The 19,468-nt window shown below is 41.7% G+C and overlaps 1 protein-coding gene across 1 annotated transcript in view; it reads left to right on the top strand.

Annotated features, from left to right (window-relative positions):
• The window catches only part of MGAM (maltase-glucoamylase), a 66,983-nt gene that overhangs the window by 18,410 nt on the left and 29,105 nt on the right, over positions 1 to 19,468 (top strand). The window contains exons 13-26 of the mRNA XM_047694634.1: positions 1,031 to 1,115; positions 2,553 to 2,670; positions 4,007 to 4,178; positions 6,041 to 6,157; positions 6,644 to 6,798; positions 7,749 to 7,833; positions 8,579 to 8,635; positions 9,166 to 9,290; positions 12,090 to 12,178; positions 12,849 to 12,898; positions 13,466 to 13,633; positions 16,454 to 16,606; positions 16,947 to 17,147; positions 18,918 to 19,072. Coding sequence (XP_047550590.1) covers positions 1,031 to 1,115; positions 2,553 to 2,670; positions 4,007 to 4,178; positions 6,041 to 6,157; positions 6,644 to 6,798; positions 7,749 to 7,833; positions 8,579 to 8,635; positions 9,166 to 9,290; positions 12,090 to 12,178; positions 12,849 to 12,898; positions 13,466 to 13,633; positions 16,454 to 16,606; positions 16,947 to 17,147; positions 18,918 to 19,072 — 1,730 coding nt within the window. The remainder of the gene's footprint in view (positions 1 to 1,030; positions 1,116 to 2,552; positions 2,671 to 4,006; positions 4,179 to 6,040; positions 6,158 to 6,643; positions 6,799 to 7,748; positions 7,834 to 8,578; positions 8,636 to 9,165; positions 9,291 to 12,089; positions 12,179 to 12,848; positions 12,899 to 13,465; positions 13,634 to 16,453; positions 16,607 to 16,946; positions 17,148 to 18,917; positions 19,073 to 19,468) is intronic.

Genomic DNA, 19,468 nt, shown 5'->3' on the forward strand with positions numbered 1-19,468 from the left:
GAGGAGGAGAAAAAAGCACATAGGGCAGTCATTCTGATATTCCCTATCTTACTATTCAAATAATCTTACTGAAACATGTAGCTTAGAATCTAAATCAGATCATTAGGCCTGGAAGTAAACTCAGAAATTTTTTTTTTCTGAATCCAGCTTTTCTTTAAAAAATGAATGAGCTGAATGACATAAAAATCAGTCATATATGCCTTATATTGTCGCAAACTTATATTGGCTTGTTCAATCACCAGCACAGGGCTCTTTCCTTTGGACGCGGTGAACAAATTGATCAGAACCAAAGTCCCCGGGTGCATGACAAAACTGTGGGGGTGGTAAGGACAAATGTCACATATGATATCAAATGAAAACAAATTCAAAACAACAGATATTCAGCTAAATTTAAGGAGCTCTAGAGTTGAACTTTTTTCTATCTTTAAGAGAAGTATAGAAAATTTGAACTATACAGAGAGCTAAAAAGATGAAAGCAAAAACCCTCTAAAATGTTAACCAAAACCATCTACCATCGACACTTTGGTATGCATCTTCCCAGAACCCTCACATGCCCGGTTGTTGGCATGGGCTTGCCCCCTCACTTTCTCTAGGTATGTATTTGTATGTGTGTGTGTGTATCTAGTGTATATATATATACATATATGTATGTATATATATAGATAGATAGAATGTGTGTGCATTCATAGCTGCATTTGGGTATATAGATAATATATAAGTTGATATATATAGAAGCATATGAATCGTGATCTTTTATCACCTAATGTTTTTGAAAATTTTTCATTTCCCATGATTATAGACATAAAGCATTTTGAAGGGATTTTAAGAACTTTCTCTGTGAAACCTTCCATGGGTAGAAAAGACAGGAACATCTATTTCCCTCCATGTGCATAAGAACCTCCTTAAAGACGAAATATCTGGAGTCATTTCTCCGATTTCTTAAAAACACAAAAAAAGGAGACAAACATCAGTGCAACATAAGGGAGGATGTTACTTTTCCTTTGTGGTAGTTTTATTCTTTGTCTTGTAGGATATGAATGAAATCTCCAACTTCGTTGATGGTTCCGTTTCAGGATGTTCCACGAACAATCTAAATTACCCCCCATTCACTCCTAGTAAGTTATGGTGGTAGTATAATTAAAGTGGCAATGCATATTTGGTGTTTTACATTCATAAGGATAGATATGAACCACCCAGCAAGGGAGTTTGTGCATTAGTGTACGTAGGGAGAGGAAAATGTGAGTAATATATACAGAAAATTAGGAAAGAAAACCAAAGCACTCCAAGCTCTTCTAAATGAGGCATAAATTCAGAGGGGGTCACTAGTCTTTCCACCAACAGGCTGAGCTGTTTCTAGGGCAAGGTCCAGAGAACATTCAGCACAGAAGCCAGAGGCCAGTGGTTAGTTGGTATTATTCTATAGCGAGTATCCCTCAAGGTCAGGGCTTACTAGAAAGAGACCATGTAACTGGGCTTGCTCTTTGGATGAGGGCAAAGTCTGGTGATACCAAGAGTGTGAAGAACAGATGTGAAATGTAGGATGAAAAAGAAGCCGGGACCCATGGCCTTGAAGGCCCGAATCAGAGCCCGTGAATATACTAGTGAGCTCTGGCTGAACTCTGAACAACACCATCTCTCAGGTTATGGCCCCGGAATCCCAGCATTTGCTGTAGTTTGAAGAAAGCTAGAGGCTCACAGATACATTTTATCTTGATCGAGGAAAGAACGAGGTGCTAGCATTATAGCACCTTCTGAAGACTTCCAGTGTGGTGAGGAAATAGGACATGGGGGCAGATGGGCCAGGGATCTGCACAGGGCTGAAGCAGTTCGCACTTCATTCTCTTGGTGATGGAAGCTATTTATGTTTTCATATAAGGGAATTAAGCTAGTCAAATTGTTTTAGAAATACTAATCTGGCGTTAGCGTGCAGTATGAATTCGAAGACCAATAGATCCGAAGTAAATAAGCCATTAACTGGGTGTGGTACATAAACAATGAATTTTGGAACACTGAAAAAAAATTCTAAAAAATAAATAAAAATTTTTAAAAAGAAATCATTGCAGTCATTAATATGCAAATGTAATTTGGATCAGAGTCAGAATGGTACAATGGGAGCAGAAAAGAATAGAAGCATGAGAGAGATTGAAGAGGCAGTCTTTTTACTCTCTGGTCAGTGGAGAAAAGGGGAACAATTAATTTACACTTTCATCCATTATTTCTATTCTTGGACCACATGGTTTGGCTCAGTTTCCAGAATTCGGATTAAACCTCAAGTCTAACTGGATCCTCTGGCTTCTAAGTGCCTGCCTTGAGCAACATGAGCACCTAGAGTGGAAGAGTGTGTATGGGGCAGCACAATTTATTTATATATCAGAGAAACAACTCCAAAAACATAACCCTCTGACAGTCAGGAAGCTGTGTGATCATTTGCAGGTTGGCCACAATAGATCCCTGCCTAGAGTGCCACTGTTTCCGGTTGTGCTACTGGGTAGTCCAGGAGCAGGGAGTGTGCCCCCAAGGCTCTCATTGACCGATTCCCTCTTTTGCCCCAGGAATCCTGGATGGGTACCTGTTCTGCAGGACTCTCTGCATGGATGCAGAGCAGCACTGGGGCAAGCAGTATGATGTCCACAATCTATATGGCTACTCCATGGCGATTGCCACGGCAGAGTAAGACCACTGTTGCTATGGACTTCCTACGTGATCAGATTACTGATCTTTGTTCGATGCCGCATGCCAGTGTGTTATTTTTAAGAACACTGCAAGATAAATAGGGTTATTATACTGAGTGAATGAAGAAACTACCCAGCACATAGGGAAGAAGGAATCCAGGAAATGCATATGCAAAGTATAAAATGAAAGAATGGATGAATACATGAATGAATGGAAGACTGGAAGAGATAGAGAGAAGTAACTTGACCAAGGGAAAACAGCTAATACCTTGTAAAAGCATATTTTAAATCATTTTTGCATGAATCCAAAACCCATATATTTTTCTCTCTGCCACACTGTATGGGGTATGGACGGTAAAGTAACGTACAGACTTCGTGTGCCTCAGGGTTTTGGATACGGGTTCAGCATCCTTCTACCATGCTGTGTCTACTCTCGTGTGTAGACTCAAATTCTACAGTGAAGGAAACGTACTGAGAATTTGCTCTACTTTAACGGTGACAGCAGGAAGCCAGACCAAAGCCACATTCATTTATTAGCAAAGTCATGGTGTAAGTTTAGCCGTCTTGAAAGTCGTTTTAAAAATTACAGAGCAAAAGTTTAGAAATAAATATATAGATGTACAATTTTAAAAATACAGATGGTAGTGCCTGGCTGGTGCAGTCAGTTAAGTGTCCGACTCTTGGTTTCAGCTCAGGTCATGATCTCAGGGTCATCAGATTGAGCCCTGGATCAGGTTCTGCACTCAGCACAGAGTCTGCTTAGGATTTTTCTCTCCCTCCCTCTATGCCCTTCCTGCTGGTGCTCCGTCTCTGCTCAAATAAATAAATAAATCTTTTTAAAAAATATAGATGATATATATTTAGAGTTACTTATAAACTACACATATGTATCTATACATTTAAAATGTCTTGTTTTTTACAAAATTATAACCAAAGTGTCTCTACTTAAAAACAATTTAAGTTCCAAAAAGCTGTTCATAAATTCACTTGTTGTGTGTGTTTAAAATCATGCAATGTGAAAGATCAGTGTATATCCATCTATGTAAAATTAAATTTCACCTTTGTTCCATAAGAATTGTACCTCTAGCAACTAGCCTTTTCAAGGCTGCTTTTAAAAATCTTGGAAATTATGGATTTAATGAGGTACATAAAACACCTTAAAATGAAGCAAAATAAAATGGAAACATACTCATGGTGCAGTCTGCTTCCACAGCATCTCTAACCCTACTAGGAGGGAGTTAAAAGGCAATGATCCTTGTCATTGACACTGTATCTGAGGGGCTGAGACATGCTGAGATCACACACTGACTCCTTAAGTTTCTCTCCCTTTCTAGAGCTGTCAAGACTGTGTTCCCTAATAAGAGAAGCTTTATTATAACCCGTTCTACCTTCGCGGGATCTGGCAAGTTTGCAGCCCACTGGTTGGGAGACAATGCGGCCACCTGGAATGATCTTCGGTGGTCCATCCCTGGCATGCTGGAATTCAATCTTTTTGGTATCCCAATGGTGAGTCCACATTCCTACCTCAATCCCCAGAAAGGCTCTTTTAGAAAATTCTCAGAGTATGACGCTCACCTCTCCTACACTTCCTGGCCCAGGGATTTAATGTCTTGAGAACAAAGGCTTCATCTACATCAGTATGGCTCTGATACTACAACATACTTTCCTGTACTGACTTATTAAGACAGAAGGTACAACCTTGAATTGCTATCGTTGGAATATTTTTTCTATTAAGGTATAACATACCCACAAAAAAGTACGCATATCCTTCAGTATTTAGTTGATGGATTTTATGAGCTGAACACATGTGTGTATCCAGCACCCACATGAGAAAACATGACATTGCCAGGTCCCTACAGGTGAGTTTGACATCTATTAGTTAAATTCAACATTTATATTTATGGAGCTGTTACTGTGTGCAAGGTACTAAGCTAGGTATGCAGGGTGAGGGTAGAGAAAAGCATAAATATTACAGAAGCAAATTCTCTTTCCTCTTACATAGAAAATATATAACCAACAATTATGACAAGCTAAGGACATATAAATTAAATATTGAGGGAAATCCTGAGAAAGGCTTTTTTAGTTCTGACAAGATTATAAGGAATACAGGGAGTCAGGGCAGCAAGTGAGAAGAAACATCACAGAACAGGTTGCACTTGAGTTTACCCTTGAAAAGTGGGCTTATTTTACCAGACTAATGGTGAGGTCATTTTAAGTTTGAGAAATAAACATGAGGAACAGCAGTAAGGGGGAGAATTTGATGTGTTTATAAGGATTAGTTTGTAGGACTGGAGTGGAAAGTGATGCTTGGAAAGGTGGGTTGGAACCAGGTTTTGAGGAGCTGCTAGCTAAGCTGTGAGGAGACCTTGGAGATGTTTTTTTTTTTTTTTTTTTTTTTTTTTTTTTTTTTTTTTTTTTTTAAAGATTTTATTTATTTATTTGACAGAGAGAGAGCACAAGTAGACGGAGAGGCAGGCAGAGAGAGAGAGAGAGGGAAGCAGGCTTCCTGCTGAGCAGAGAGCCCGATGCGGGACTCGATCCCAGGACCCCGAGATCATGACCTGAGCCGAAGGCAGCGGCTTAACCCACTGAGCCACCCAGGCGCCCTGGAGATGTTTGAATATGTGACTGATGGAGTCAGATTTAGGCTTTGAGAAGTTAATTCTGATAGTGGTATGGTCAAATAATATTGGCAGTAATCTTAGTTCTACCCATCAAAAAGCTATTGTATATTGGGGCACCTGGGTGGCGCCATTGGTTGGGTGTTTGACTCTTGGTCATTCAGCTCAGGTCATGGTCTTGGCGTAGTGGAATGGGGGCCCCACATGAGGCTCCACACTCAGCAGGGAGACTGCTTGGGACTCTCCCTCTCCCTCTGCCCCCCATCCCCTACTACTCTCTCTCTCTCAGTCAAATAAATCAATAAATCTTTAAAAAACAAAAGCTATTGTATGTCAAGTGTTTTACTTACATTATGTCATTTACTAAAACCCTGTGTAGCTAATTAACACCCATTTAATGAAGTGAGGAAACTGAGGCACAGAAGGATGAAGTAGCTTACTCATGGTCTTCTGACGGTAATGAGTGGGCATGGGGGGAGCTCCTGGGTGGCTCCGTTGGTTAAACATCTGACTCGATTTCAGCTCAGGTTGTGAGATAGAGCCCCATGTCAGGCTGTGTGCTGGTTGTGGTGCCTGCTTAAGATTCCCTCTCCCTCTGCCCCTTAAAAAAAAAAAAGAAGAGTGAACATGCTATGTTACCCAATTCTGATCACATTCTATAAGTCTTCTCAGGGAAGTCCCTGATGGGAAGCAACGAGGGCGGGATAATGGAGGTGAGGTAAACATTCTGTCCGTGTGTCCTTCCAGGTGGGTGCTGACATATGTGGCTTCGCACTGGATGCCCCTGAGGAGCTCTGCAGGCGATGGATGCAACTGGGGGCATTCTATCCATTCTCCAGGAATCACAATGGCCAAGGCTATAAGGTAAGTCTCCCAGGAGACATGATCAAAACAAGAGTGGGATCTGCCTGCATCCTCACCAAGACATCGGGCGAACCAACCTCCTACCTGGCGCTTCGCTTAGGCTAATTTGCAATTAACCAGGACCTCTGACATGCCATTAAAATGCTCCACTGTCACAGAGTCTGCTTTTGGTACTGCTGCAGTCAAGGAGATGGTTAGTCTGTGAAAGTTTTCATCAAATGTCTGTACACTCTGACTACATTGCTCATTTTGTTATGAGAGTCAGATGAGGAAGTACTTCAGAATGATTGACATAACAGGTGGTGAATGGCACTTACTGGTGAAGTGATCCTGCCCACCTGTACAGCTCGGAGGCCGAGTTTACACCCTAGGCTCCAGGTCTTTGAGGAATGAAACTCTTGGGTTCTGATGAATGGGGTCTGGAGTTCTCCAGATGCTTCTGTCATTCATAGCCAGATCACAGCAGCAACCTCTTGCTCCTCCTAGGCCCAGGATCCTGCCTCTTTTGGAGCTGACTCTCTGCTGTTGAACTCCTCCAGGCACTACCTTACCATCCGCTACACCCTGTTACCCTACCTCTATACCCTCTTCTACCGCGCCCACAGCCGGGGGGACACGGTGGCCAGGCCCCTTCTGCACGAGTAAGTCCACCTCATCCAGAAAGCTTTTGTTAATGTGGGTGGCAACATGGACTGTTTGATCAAATACCAGTGTGAATATTGAGACACTTTGAATGGTTATTCAGATACCCGTGTATTTTTTCTTTTAAGATTTTATTTATTTATTTGTCAGAGAGAGAGAGGGAGAGCACAAGCAGGCAGAGCAGGAGGCAGAGGCAGAGAGAGAAGCAGGCTCCCCACTGAGCAAGGAGTCCGATGCGGGACTCGATCCCAGGACCCTGGGATCATGACCTGAGCCGAAGGCAGCGGCTTAACCAACTGAGCCACCCAGGCGCCCCTGTGTATTTTTTTTTTAACTGGGTTACGCCGTTGGTATTTGTAAGACCACTGCTGCCTCCATACTGTTCTAGAGGTATATTTAAATGGTATAGCTTGTTCCCTTTTGGAGAACAGGACTTCTATCCCCCAAGACTCTCAGTCACTTATCTGCTTTTGTTATTATTATTACTATTATTATACGTTCATTATTTTGAGTCCATTTTTACTGCCTCTTGGAATTCCCTGTTAAAAGGCAGCTGCCCTAAAAGAGAAAAGAGTAGAATTTTAAATTATCTGATATGTGCCATGATCACATTCAATTCCTTCTTGATAGTCTGCTGAAGTTTGGGGAGGTATTGCTTATTGTACTTATTTTATTTAAAGGGGCAGATGGTGAATAGACTTGGAGTCTGAATGCTGCCTAGCATTCATCTAACCAGGGAGAAGCGTCTGACCAGGGAGAAGAAAAGGAGAGTGCATGGGTTGGGGAAAGTGGATCTGCCTCCCAGGGCACAGACGCAGGACTTGAGTAGGTGTCCCAGAATAATCCAGGGGGTTACCACAGACAGGTGGCCTGCATGGTTTAGACAGTTGGGGGGAGAGTTGTCAGGAAGCATTGGCCCGGATCTCAGCAAATGTCTCTCTGTCTCCAGGTTCTATGGGGACAGAAGTACGTGGGATGTGCACCAGCAGTTTTTATGGGGCCCTGGGCTCCTCATCACTCCAGTTCTGGATGAGGTAAATGTCCCACAGAGGCACCCGGAGGGTCTCTGCTTCTATTTCTGCTACCCTCCAAACTCTTCTATTCCTAGACCCATTTATCTTCTCTTTATCCCAAGCCTGAGTCCAGCCTCCACGCCTGAGCTGGCACTGAGGACAGTGTGCTGAGGTTTGGAGAAGTTGGAGATGGGTTACATACGAGTCTTTTTTTTTTTTTTTTCTAACCAAGTTCCCAATAAGTGTAGAAGCATCTGCTGGTGGCTCTGGGTTTGGGAATGGCCCTATTCATCATCAGAGTCTCCTAGTAGATCCTACTTGCTCTATGAGGTAGAGGCAGAATGGAGCAGGGGCCCAGCACTGTCTTTAAGGTTGGATGGAATCAGGGTGTGATTGTTGCCTCTGCCTCTTAGCACCTTGTGGCCTGGGGCAAGTGCCTCAGCTGGAAAGGTGAGATCATGAGAGTACCTGCCACCAGAGACAGGTGAGAGGATTACTTGAGTTCATGTAAAGCTGGAATTTTTACCACAACATGTATTTCAATATTATTATTATTCCTAATGTGATTCCACTGGGATTTTCCCTTGTGTTGCAAATTATTGCTTCTATTATTCCTATTAGAAGGAAGGCATGATTTGATAACAAAGAAAGGCCACTTATGTTCTCTCAGTATATGGTTAAGAAACTCCCTTGGGAGTGCTAAGAAATCCATTTTATCCCCTTCAGAGGCTGGGTCACAAAGAACAATATTTTGTTTTAATTTCAGGGTGCAGAGAAAGTGATGGCATATATGCCTGATGCTGTCTGGTACGATTACGAGACTGTAAGTAGCTTTGACTTAAACTCCTCGAGACCACAGCTGCATAGATAAGATGACTCTCTGGATAGAGGAAGATCTGTCCACACCCCGAAGAGTGTTTCTGTGCTGTTTTCTGTCATTTCATAGCACAGTGGATAAAGTGAGCCTAAGACACTTCATGTTAGTCATGAAGAGATCTGAAAAAAACAAAAAACTTTTATACACTTTATTCAAGAGTGAGATAAGGGTAAATATTGGAGGGTCCAATGGAGAAATTCAGCTGGGTCAGCAGTCAGCTAGCTTGTTTAAAACTATCAGTTCATCTAATATATGTCAGATAGCCTTGGCATGACGTAAACACTCCCCCAAACTCCCAAGTGATGGCAAAAACCTGTTCTTAATTTGTTTCCTTCCTCTCATTTGATTGTCTGACTAGACACTAAGTCAGCTTGGTGGAAAAATGAGAGAGCTGTGGATAGCTCAGCCCATGGGTATGAGGGGGGTGTGAATGTGCCATCCTGCCAAGGTGCTTGACATGTGTCTGCCTGCACCAGGGGGCCCGAGTGAGATGGAGGAAGCAAAGCGTGGAGATGGAAATTCCTGGGGACAAAATCGGACTTCACCTTCGTGGAGGACACATCTTCCCCACACAACAGCCAGCCACCACCACCGTGGCCAGGTAGAGCGTGGCGGGAGTTCCCTTCTGGGGGAGGCTGCTGACAAAGCTGGTCATTTCCATCCGCATATGTTGCCCATGCAGAAAATGCTGAAGCTTTCCATGGTGTGTAGGGAGGAAATGGGCTGGGGTGTGTGTGACCCTTGCGTTTTTGTCGGCCCTTTCTGAGGAAGTTGTGATTTATAAAATGGATTTTGAAAGAACTTAATCCCTGTCCTTACTTAAACCTCCTGCATTTCTCCTCAAAGCACACTGGCTGTTGGGATGGTCTTCCTTCCTGGTTTTCCCAGAACCGGTTTAATTTTAGCACTGAAAGTTTCATGTCTTGGGAAAACTCTCAGTTCCAGGCAAACGGGGACTGTTGATCACCCTACCTGCTTGGCCAGATCATTCATCCATTGTGCTATGCTCTTGACTCATTCATTCTACTTCTAGGGACAGGGAGTCCACTTTCCATTCCCCTATAATCTCGATTTCCTATTCCTTTCTTCCCAGTGAGCCGTTTCTTTCCTGTGATACAGAACAGCATACAAAAATTACTTGCTCACTTCAAATCTCCTTCATATCACTGATTTCTCCTTTATGACTCTTCGATTCTGAAATTCTAGACTCCATCTGTACTAAAGACGTACACATTTCTACACGTCTCTGAAAGTCCTATTTTTAATAGACTGGGAGTTCTTTGGAGGTTAGAAATCTTTTTTTTCTTCTAAACTTTCCTTACTACCTTAATTTTTCATATTGCAGACTTCTTATGATAATGAGGCAAAATTCTACATCTAACACCAAATGTTTTCTTTGTATCTAATTGTTCAGCTTCAGGCTGTTCTGCAGACTGATACCAAAATTATCTTTCCAAAATGAAGATTTTTTTTGTTCCTTGTTGCTCTGCTGTGTGGAGTCCAGATTCTTTCATGAGTAGGGTGCTCAGGCCAATCACAATCTGGTTGCAAGTTAACTGTGCCTCTGGAGACATCTGAGTGCACTCCTATAGACCAGCCATGCCCCAAAGCTGGATGTTCCCAGACATATCCATCTATTGGACAGCATTTGGGCTTCTGTACTTATTAGCCTCTCCAACATTCTTTGCCTGGTGCATTCTTAATGACTTTCCAAATTAAAGATTTCATTTGCAAGAAAGCTTCCTTAATTCTTCCAGCAGAGGGAGTGATGCCACTCCAAACTTTTTTTTTTTTATCCTTCCTTTGTATACTGTTCAATATTATTTTGTGCCTTAGTTGAGAAAATTCTATTGTCTAAAATCCTTTGGAAAGTCCAAATTATTGTTCATTGTTTTTGCCAACTTTCCTTCATGCTGGCTTACTACCGGGTGTGTTTAGTAACGTTTTTGTTTTTCAAGTGTAATGATCTTAAGGATCCAAACGTGAGTCTCATTCCTTCAGAGAGGATTTGCCTCTTTTCTTCAGTTGCAAGTCAGGACTGCTGTCAACTTGAGGTCATCTGAAGCAGCATTTAAGGATCATGTGTTGGGAGGGTCTTTCAGGGTGCCTGGTGTCCCCCAGAATATTTATTCAGCCACACTGCTGGAAGTGCCATTCTAGACTCCTGTAAGTCTTTTGACTTTTGTGTCACTCTACTTTCTGCCTTGAGTATGCAGAGAACATGTTTAATCCTTATCATAATATTTAAGCTCATCAATAGAGTCGTGATCTATTCATCTTTGTATTTCGTAGACTTGCTAAAAAGCACGGGCTACTTAATACATGTGTGTTAAAAGAGAAAGCAGGTGATTTGATTGATAACAGAACCTGCCTTGCATAGGGCACTGTGGAGGGCTGACCTTGGAAAGAACGGAAAGTGTGAGGTTAGTGATGGACCAATGGGAGCAGGAAACTGGGAGGGGTTCTGGGGGTGGTGATACAAGGAGAGATTCCATGTGAAATGGCTCTTTCTCCCTTTCTCTCCACCCATGTACTTACCACTTTTTTGAGCCATGTTTTGTGTTTCATATTTTAAATTATAAAGCAGAAAACTATTGTGTTTTATATTCCTCTCTAAATGAATTAATAATAAATAATCCAATTAGGAAAATTGCTATTAAATAGATGGGCTTTATTGTATTTTATTGCTTTCTGAGTCAAAACAGAGTCACTTTCTTTGTCAGGAAATACATCCCCCCAACCATAGTGAAAACGTCCTCTGCACAAACTCTAAAATTAGGCTGAACCAATTATTGTGTGGAATGTCTTTCTCTTCTAATAGTCTGTATTCTAAGTAATAGTTGCTTCAGCAACCTTTATAGTAGCAATTGCAATGATTCTGACACTAAAATTCTTGCTTCTTACATAGATGTTTATTGCTAATGTTTGCAGTATTTCTGTCTCCTGTGACGTTACTGATTCTGGAGAAAGATGCGCCTGTTGTTTTGTTTTTGTGCCTGGAGAAAAGCCAAGCCATCTGCTGCTAGTAACCTTTCCCATTTGGAATCTGATAGCAGGGGCGCCTGGGTGGTGTCCTTGGTGAAGCATCCAACTCTTGGTTTCGGCTTAGGTTGTGATCTCAGGGTTGTGGGGTCGAGCGTCCTGTTGGGGCCAGCGTTCAGGAGGGAGTCTGTTTGGCATTCTCACTCTCTCCCCCTCTGCCCCTCCTGCTTGTGTGTTCTCTCTCTCTCTCTTAAACTGATTTTGGTCGGGGTGCAAAAAAAAAAAAAAAAAAAAAAAAAAAGGAAAAAAGAAAAGAAAGGGAAAGAAAGCTGATGGCAACATTCCCAGCTCATTTTCATTTGGCAAAGTTCTTTGAGTCGTAAGTGTTTCTCTCCTTCCTAAACCTTGTTTCCCACAGCCGCCGGAACCCTCTCGGTCTTATCATTGCTCTAGATGATAACAAAGAAGCAAGAGGCGAACTTTTCTGGGATGATGGGGAAACTAAAGGTGAGCACTGTTATGACAACCTGCGTCTGTGAGTGACTCCCGCTGGTCAACCAGCCGGCGGAGGAAATCTCACCAGGCACAGCAGCGCTATTCATTCAAGAGGAAAATTTTCATGTGGGTTGCACTGTTCATGGTTAGTGGTAGATGGACCACAGATGGAGGGAAAACACATTTCTACCTCTTAGCATGCTCCCCTCAGACAGGCAATATATACAGGATCTCATTTTATTGTCAGCAGGCATCTGAAAAAGATGTTTTCGAGACTGTTCCTGCCATTCACTGTAGATCTCTTCCCCCAAAATACTCGCGCACAAAAGTCAGTGATAGGAAACACACACCATGGCAGCGAGTCAGGGTGAGAGCGTGCTCTTCTCGTGACCCTGTATCCAGACATGCTTCTTTGTGTATTCTTCTGGCTCCAGTATACTAACAACTCTCGGGGCCCAGGCTTAGGCAATAGATTCACTTGAGGCATATGCCTTGGAAGCACTTGGAAGGGAATCATTTCAAGAGTAAGGTAGGAAGAAAAAGGGAAAACAGTGGCCTGGCCTTGGAGACTCTGTCTATAATCTTATCATTCTCAAGATGAAGCTTTCAGTACAGCCCAGGGGGGATGGGTTCTTCCGTAGTGGGCAGGGCAGAGGCTGACTCACCTTTCTCACACTTTCAGATACTGTGGCCAATCAAGTTTATCTCTTTTGTGAGTTTTCTGCCACCCAAGTAAGTAGCACATTTTTATGATTCTTAGGTATGGGCTTTTCTCTGACAGCTCATGTGTGTTTGTGTATGTGTGAAAATACATTTATGGCTTCATACGCCTTTATGACTGTAGATGAGTACGTTTCTGGTTTCTTTTGGAAGATAAAAGAACTTTGTTTTTATTATTATTTGCTTTTATTTTAATTCCAGTTAGTTAACATGCAGTGTTATATTAGTTTGAGGTGCACAATATAGTTATTCAGCACTTCCATAGATCACCCAGTGCTTAGATGGGGACATTTCAATTTATGACTTAACTCCCAATAATTGAATCATCCATGTTAGTAAAAAAGAGACAATGATATGGTTAAATCAAAGTAGTCAGCCTTTAAAAAAAAATTCTCTGTGTGTGTTTCTCTCCTTCTTTTTCACTCAGGGAATATTAGAAAAAAGTTTGTACTCCTTGAGCACATGTTAGTAGAGATAGCTAAGAGGCATTTGAAGCAGTTTTGGGTATCTGGTCTAGGATAGAATATTTGAGTGACTTGACAACCAATCATCAGACCTTTGTGCTTAACTGTTTTGCAGAACCACTTGGATGTGAAGATTTTGCAGTCAACGTACAAAGACCCCAATAATTTAGTATTTAAAGAGATTAAAATTCTTGGGATCCAGGAACCTACCAATGTTATCGTGAAACACAATGGTGTCCCAAGTCAGATTTCTCCTAATGTCACTTATGATTCTAACCTACAGGTAAAAATCCATTTCGTTGAGATAGTTTATCAAGAATTTATAGCTTATCATGTTCCTTCTTGCCAAAGTCACAAGGGTTCCTGAAGGACCAGGGCACACTCTGAGGTCTGGGGTGGGGAAGTCAGAGGGTTAGGAGAGAAAAAAAGCAAGGGTTAAGCCAGAGCTAGAATGGATCAGGGAGCTGCTGAGAAGCTGGAATAAGATGGCTGAAGCTAGAAAGGCAAAGTGGGAGGTGGGATCCCTATAATTAAAAATTTGAAGTGTATTTTTTTTTACTGTGTTCAGATACATAGATTTTTCTCTCGTACACATACATTGTAAAAAAAATTTCAAGTCAAAGACTCTGATCAGCTTAGCTAATGGCTACTCATTGGTTAGATAGTGATAAAAAATAATTTTTCATCCGTTGCAATGAGACCTGATGCTCCTGAGCAAGTTGTAATCTGTTCCCCTGGTATCTTAGCATTTGAGGAATCCTTTCCCCCATCCTCCTCAGTTCAGGCCCTCCAGATGATCTGGGACTGGGGGTTGTGGCTCAGCATGTTTGTGAGAGATCTTCCAAATTTGGAGAAAATAAGTACATCTGGCATTCCCCTATAATGATGTATTGATGACATTGGCCATTTTGCCTTACAACATACGCTGAGGATACCTATATTATAGAGTTAGAAATAAAGCACAGTTGACCCTTGAACAGCATGAGGGACACTGAACCCTCCTCCCCCATGCTGTCAACAATCTGTAAGTAACTTCCGATTCCCCAGATCTTAACTACTAATAGCCTACTACTGACCAAAAGCCCTAAACTGTCACTTAACACATATTTTATGTATCGTAAGAATTCTATACTCTAATCGTACTTAAAACAAGCTAAAGAAAAGAAAATGTTATTAAGAGAATCATTAGGAAGAGAAAGCATTTGCAGTTCTGTACTGTATTTATTGAAAAAAACAAACCAAACATGTGTGTAAGTGGCCCATGCAGTTCAAACCCATGTTGCTCAAAGGACAACTGCATCGCGTGGTTAGTTATGTGCACTGCAAAGTGCAAGCCATTTGAAAGGTGCATATGTTAAAAAAAACTCAATAAATATTTGTTATATTAATTAATATAAGAGTGAAAGAATTGTTGGTGCTTGAATTTGGGTGGTAGGGAAACACCATTTATACACAGAAATCTACCAGTAGGGCACAGACAGTCCAACAACACAGAGGAAATATTTACTGACTTTAGACCTAATTTAATGTTCAAAGTCTAATGGCACAGCTGAGCAAAGCTGTTGGAGAAGTCTGGGTTTGAGCTGGACTTTGAGTGAGGGTGTTATCGGATAGATATTCATTCAGCTAACAAGTGATAGGAAATGGAGCAAAATGGGACTTTGAACAAATTGGGATTTTCTCCTTCATGCAATAACAAGTTCAGAAAGTGGTCAGTTGCCAGCATTGGCTCAATGGCTCAGGGTTGTCAGGGTTAACTGGAAGGGACAGCTTAATACCAGTTGCTGTGGCCCTATTACTACAGAATAAAAGAGGAGGCAGAAAGAAAAGGTGCAGGGAAGTCCCTTAAATCAAAATGAAGACTGGGCCAGCAACTCCCAGTGGACTTGCACTTGCCTATTAAGGGCTGTAGCTGTATTACACAGATTAAAAATTAAGTTCTTAATTATGAACTTTAATATTCTAAGCTGAAATAGTCAGAAGGGAACTTTTATATAAGGCAGGCAACTAGCAGGACATTCCACAAAAGGATACCATTTTCCTGGAAAGAGCATCTGTCTAGAAATAAAGTATGCAAGGTTGAGATATCAGAGTAAGACAATCTAAGGGTTGAGACTAGCTTGACATTGGTCTGTGAGTATTCTATAACTAGAATAGGGAGGAGATCAGTTTGGACAAAGAGTTTGTGGTCAGGTTTTAGAGGATCTTAGATGCCAAAGTGAGATCTGATTCTTCAAGTGTGTCCTATGAATCCTTGAATGAAAGCATTGCTTTGAGAGTGAGATTTGTAAAACAGGGAATTTTAAGGTGAATTTAGACTGAGAAAAGCCTGGAAAAGGGGTGATTATCCTTAGAGTGTGATTTTGTAACTCTGGGCAAATGAGGACCTGCACTATGGAAATTGCTAATTAAAGAAGAGATGAAAATACACAGAAAATATTAAATACTTTAATTAGTGAGACACAAAGAAGCAAGGTTTCAGGTTTTGAGGCTTTGGTCTTGGAGAAATGAAGAAGTTGGGATGTTAGAAGTGGAAAGAAATGTAATGATTTTTGCCAACTCCCCACTTTTGCAGTTGATGAAACTGAGACCCAAAGAATCAAAATGATTTGGCTAAGTTTCCCTAGTGGAATGGAGATGAGAACCCAAGCCACATGTTCTTACTCCGTGTTCTTGCCACCACTCCAGACCAAGACAGGACAGTGGGCTAGGGAATGGAAGGCAAGAACATAAGCTCGATTTTGGACGGCCCCGTGAGCTCATGTGTGTTATGCTACAAGGGAAAACAGAGGAAGGTCTTTTGTCCAAGTCAGGAAGAGGAAGGGGAATCAGGGAAAGAAAGACAATGGGTGGTCACAGAAGATTTTATTTGGCTTAATTCTCTTCCAAATGTGGTGTATGAGATTCTGATAGAGTTGGCACATTTGCATTTTCGTTCTTCCCCTCCTTCCATGGAGGGGAACTTTCCTCCTAGAAGTGCTAGTGGAGTGCCACTTGGATTGTTGAATCTTCTCTGGTTTCTATTCCTTTTTCTAAAGGTTTCATATCTTGCAAGGACTTTGTCCTGGGGGTAAATTTCCTTGTCACTTGCCCATCCCTACAGGTTGCTCTGATCAGGGGAATCGATCTTTTCCTGGGAGAAGCATACACAGTGGAGTGGGCCTTGAAGATAAAGGATGCAGAAAAAATAGACTGTTTCCCTGATGAGAGCGGTGCTTCTGCAGAAAACTGTTCTGCCCGTGGCTGTGCCTGGGAGGTAACTGTAATGACAACACTAGCGTGCATCAAAATCCTTGACACTCAACCTAGACTTTCATGAGCATAGCATCAGTACCTATGTCACTCCTTAAAACCCACAGAAAGGCAGGACTTCCAAAGGAACCTGAGTCTGTATCTGGATATAGGGATAGGAGTGGGATCCCCCCTCCAAATACTTTGCAAGGAGATCAAGAATTTAAAGTGATGTCCCTACCAAAGCATATATAAGGAAGTGAGTAATGGTCTGGCTTTATCTCCCTGTAAATGGCCTTTTCTAGCCCTTTGTATTTGATAATTCTAGGGTTGCATGCCGAGCTGACCTTAGCTTTTCTTTCTAGGTACCCACTTCTCCAGGAGTCCCGTTTTGTTATTTCGTCAATGATCTATACTCTGTCGGTGATGTTCAGTACCACTCACATGGAGCCATTGCGACCCTGTCTTTAAAGTCTTCTCTCTATGCCTCCGCTCTGCCATCAGTACCTGTGACCTCCCTCCGTCTGCATGTGACCTATCATAAGAATGACATGCTACAGTTTAAGGTATGTGTCTGCAGTACCCATATGTATCAAGTGCCCGCTGGGCACTTGGTAGTTCCATTACTTTTTGCTAGTTGAGGTCACAGAACCCTAAAATAAGTTTGCTCCTCTGAGCTAACCATGCCAAAGTATATAGATCATTATCCTGGAGGCACTGAAAGACCACTGATGAGCCAGTGCTGCCCGTTCTGATGTGCACTTGAAAAGATCACTGTGTCTGCTGTAAGGAAAATAGTTGGCAGGACAAGAGTGAAAAAGGAGAGGCCAGCCAGGAGGCTACCGGTTAGGGTGTCCTTGTGGGTGACCAAGTGTAGACCAGGTATAAGAAAGGAGGAGGATGGTGGGAGAATTGAGAAGGTAGAATCACAGGATCTGGTGATGACTGCAAGTTGGCAATGAGGGAGAGGGAGGCATCGAGAACGATTGCCATGTTTCTGGCGTGTGTCTCTATGTGGGTGACAGTGACATTACCTGAAATCGGAACATTGGACAGGTTTGGGCTTGGGCAGAATACGATGATGGGTTCAGTTTGGGATACTGAATTTGGGATAGCTGAGAAATAGCCACGAGAGTGTAGTGATCTCTTTCTTTCCTATGATTTAATGACATCTAAGGATTAGTGACAGCCTGTTCTTATGTCTATTTCTCTAATAACTTGAAAGTTTCTCAAGGACAGGAATTAGTCCATTCATCTTTGTGTTTCTGAAATCTGACACTGAGCCTGATAGACAGTTAACACTCAGATGTTTAATGAGAGAGTAAATGAAAGACATTAGACATTGCCCAAAACTTTCATCACAACCTGCTATCAACCTAGACTGACTCCTTTTACATCTTCTAATGCAGGGAAGATGCTCTTTGATATTCCTGTCCTCACCATAGTGCTGACCTGTGGTAGGCACCTAGTGAGTTTGAACTAAATGAACTTGCTTGCATTTCCCACTTCAACCCTTTCCTCCTCTACCTCCTGATCAAACACTAGCTCTCCCCCCAGTCTTTGCCTCTTTCTGACCCAGCTTTAATACTCTGGGCCTTTGCATTTATTTCTCTACCAGGAATGACTTTATCTCCTTGTTGTGCTGGGTTAACAGCTGCAAAGGTTTTAATATAGCCTGTATTTTGCCCATGGCATCACCTCAGTCTTCTAGAAGCTGTGTTGGGCATTTTCTTCTTTATAATCTCACAACACTCCCACATAGCTGTACATGAGCGTATCATCACCCAGATATTGTGGGCATCTCTTTTACTTCCCATTAGCATGTGAATTTCTTAAAAACAGCAAGAGTGTGTTATCTGATTTAGTGTGTCTAGTGTCTATAGTGTTGGGCAGGGGTAGAGTAGGTACTTGGTGAATCATTTTAGATGCCATTTGTTGCAAGGACATCTATGATTATTTTCATCAAATAGAGTTCATATTTTTTTACTTTTTTTTCAATTCAGAGAAGTTTTCAGATATTCACATACAACCACAGACAAATAAATAATATATTTATATCTACCAAACTGATATCGTACTGATTTTCAAAGATATCAATAATATCAAAGCAGATGTGTTACTGTAATAGGGGCCTTAAAAATGAGATGACAGGCTCAGGTCAAAATGTTAAGTCTCACATTGTTCTTTGACATAATAACCAAATCCCTGGTATCATGAGCTTAATGGAGACAAAGAAATATAGCATTCACACTCTGTGTCAAGGATACAAGTTTCTGGTAAGGTGTATAGGTTTCTAGAGTACTATATTTTCCTAATTTTCTTTGCACTCACCCTAGATTTATGATCCCAACAATAAATGGTATGAAGTCCCAGTTCCCCTCAACATACCCACAGTTCCTTCCAGCACCTCTGAGAGTCAACTCTACGATGTCCTTATTAAGAAGAATCCATTTGGGATTGAAATTCGCCGGAAGAATACAGGCACTGTAATGTAGGTGGCTCCTAGTCTCATTTGAAATTGATGGTTCCCTGCACTGCCAGGTCCATTGTCCTTGGAGATATCCTGGCTCAAAACATCACACTATCCATTTCCAGATTTATGAATACATTATTCCTTTGGGGCCTGTCCTTATGGGAAATCTTTAGTCCCTGGCACTAATTACTGAGATTCTTAATGTACTAGGGATTCATTCAACCAGTGTTTATGGGGTGGTTAGTATATATTATCTCTATATTAGGTAGTTCTAGAAGATGAGGTCTCTCTTCTCATGACAAGAATAAATGATCAATAACAAAGATAACATAAGTTAAAATATAAATAAGGAAGTTTAGATAGTGACAACTGCTATGTAGGAAAAAGAACAGGATAATAAAGAGTTATGGGGAG

This window comes from Lutra lutra, chromosome 11 (assembly GCF_902655055.1).
Source record: "Lutra lutra chromosome 11, mLutLut1.2, whole genome shotgun sequence".
Classification (NCBI taxonomy): domain Eukaryota; kingdom Metazoa; phylum Chordata; class Mammalia; order Carnivora; family Mustelidae; genus Lutra; species Lutra lutra.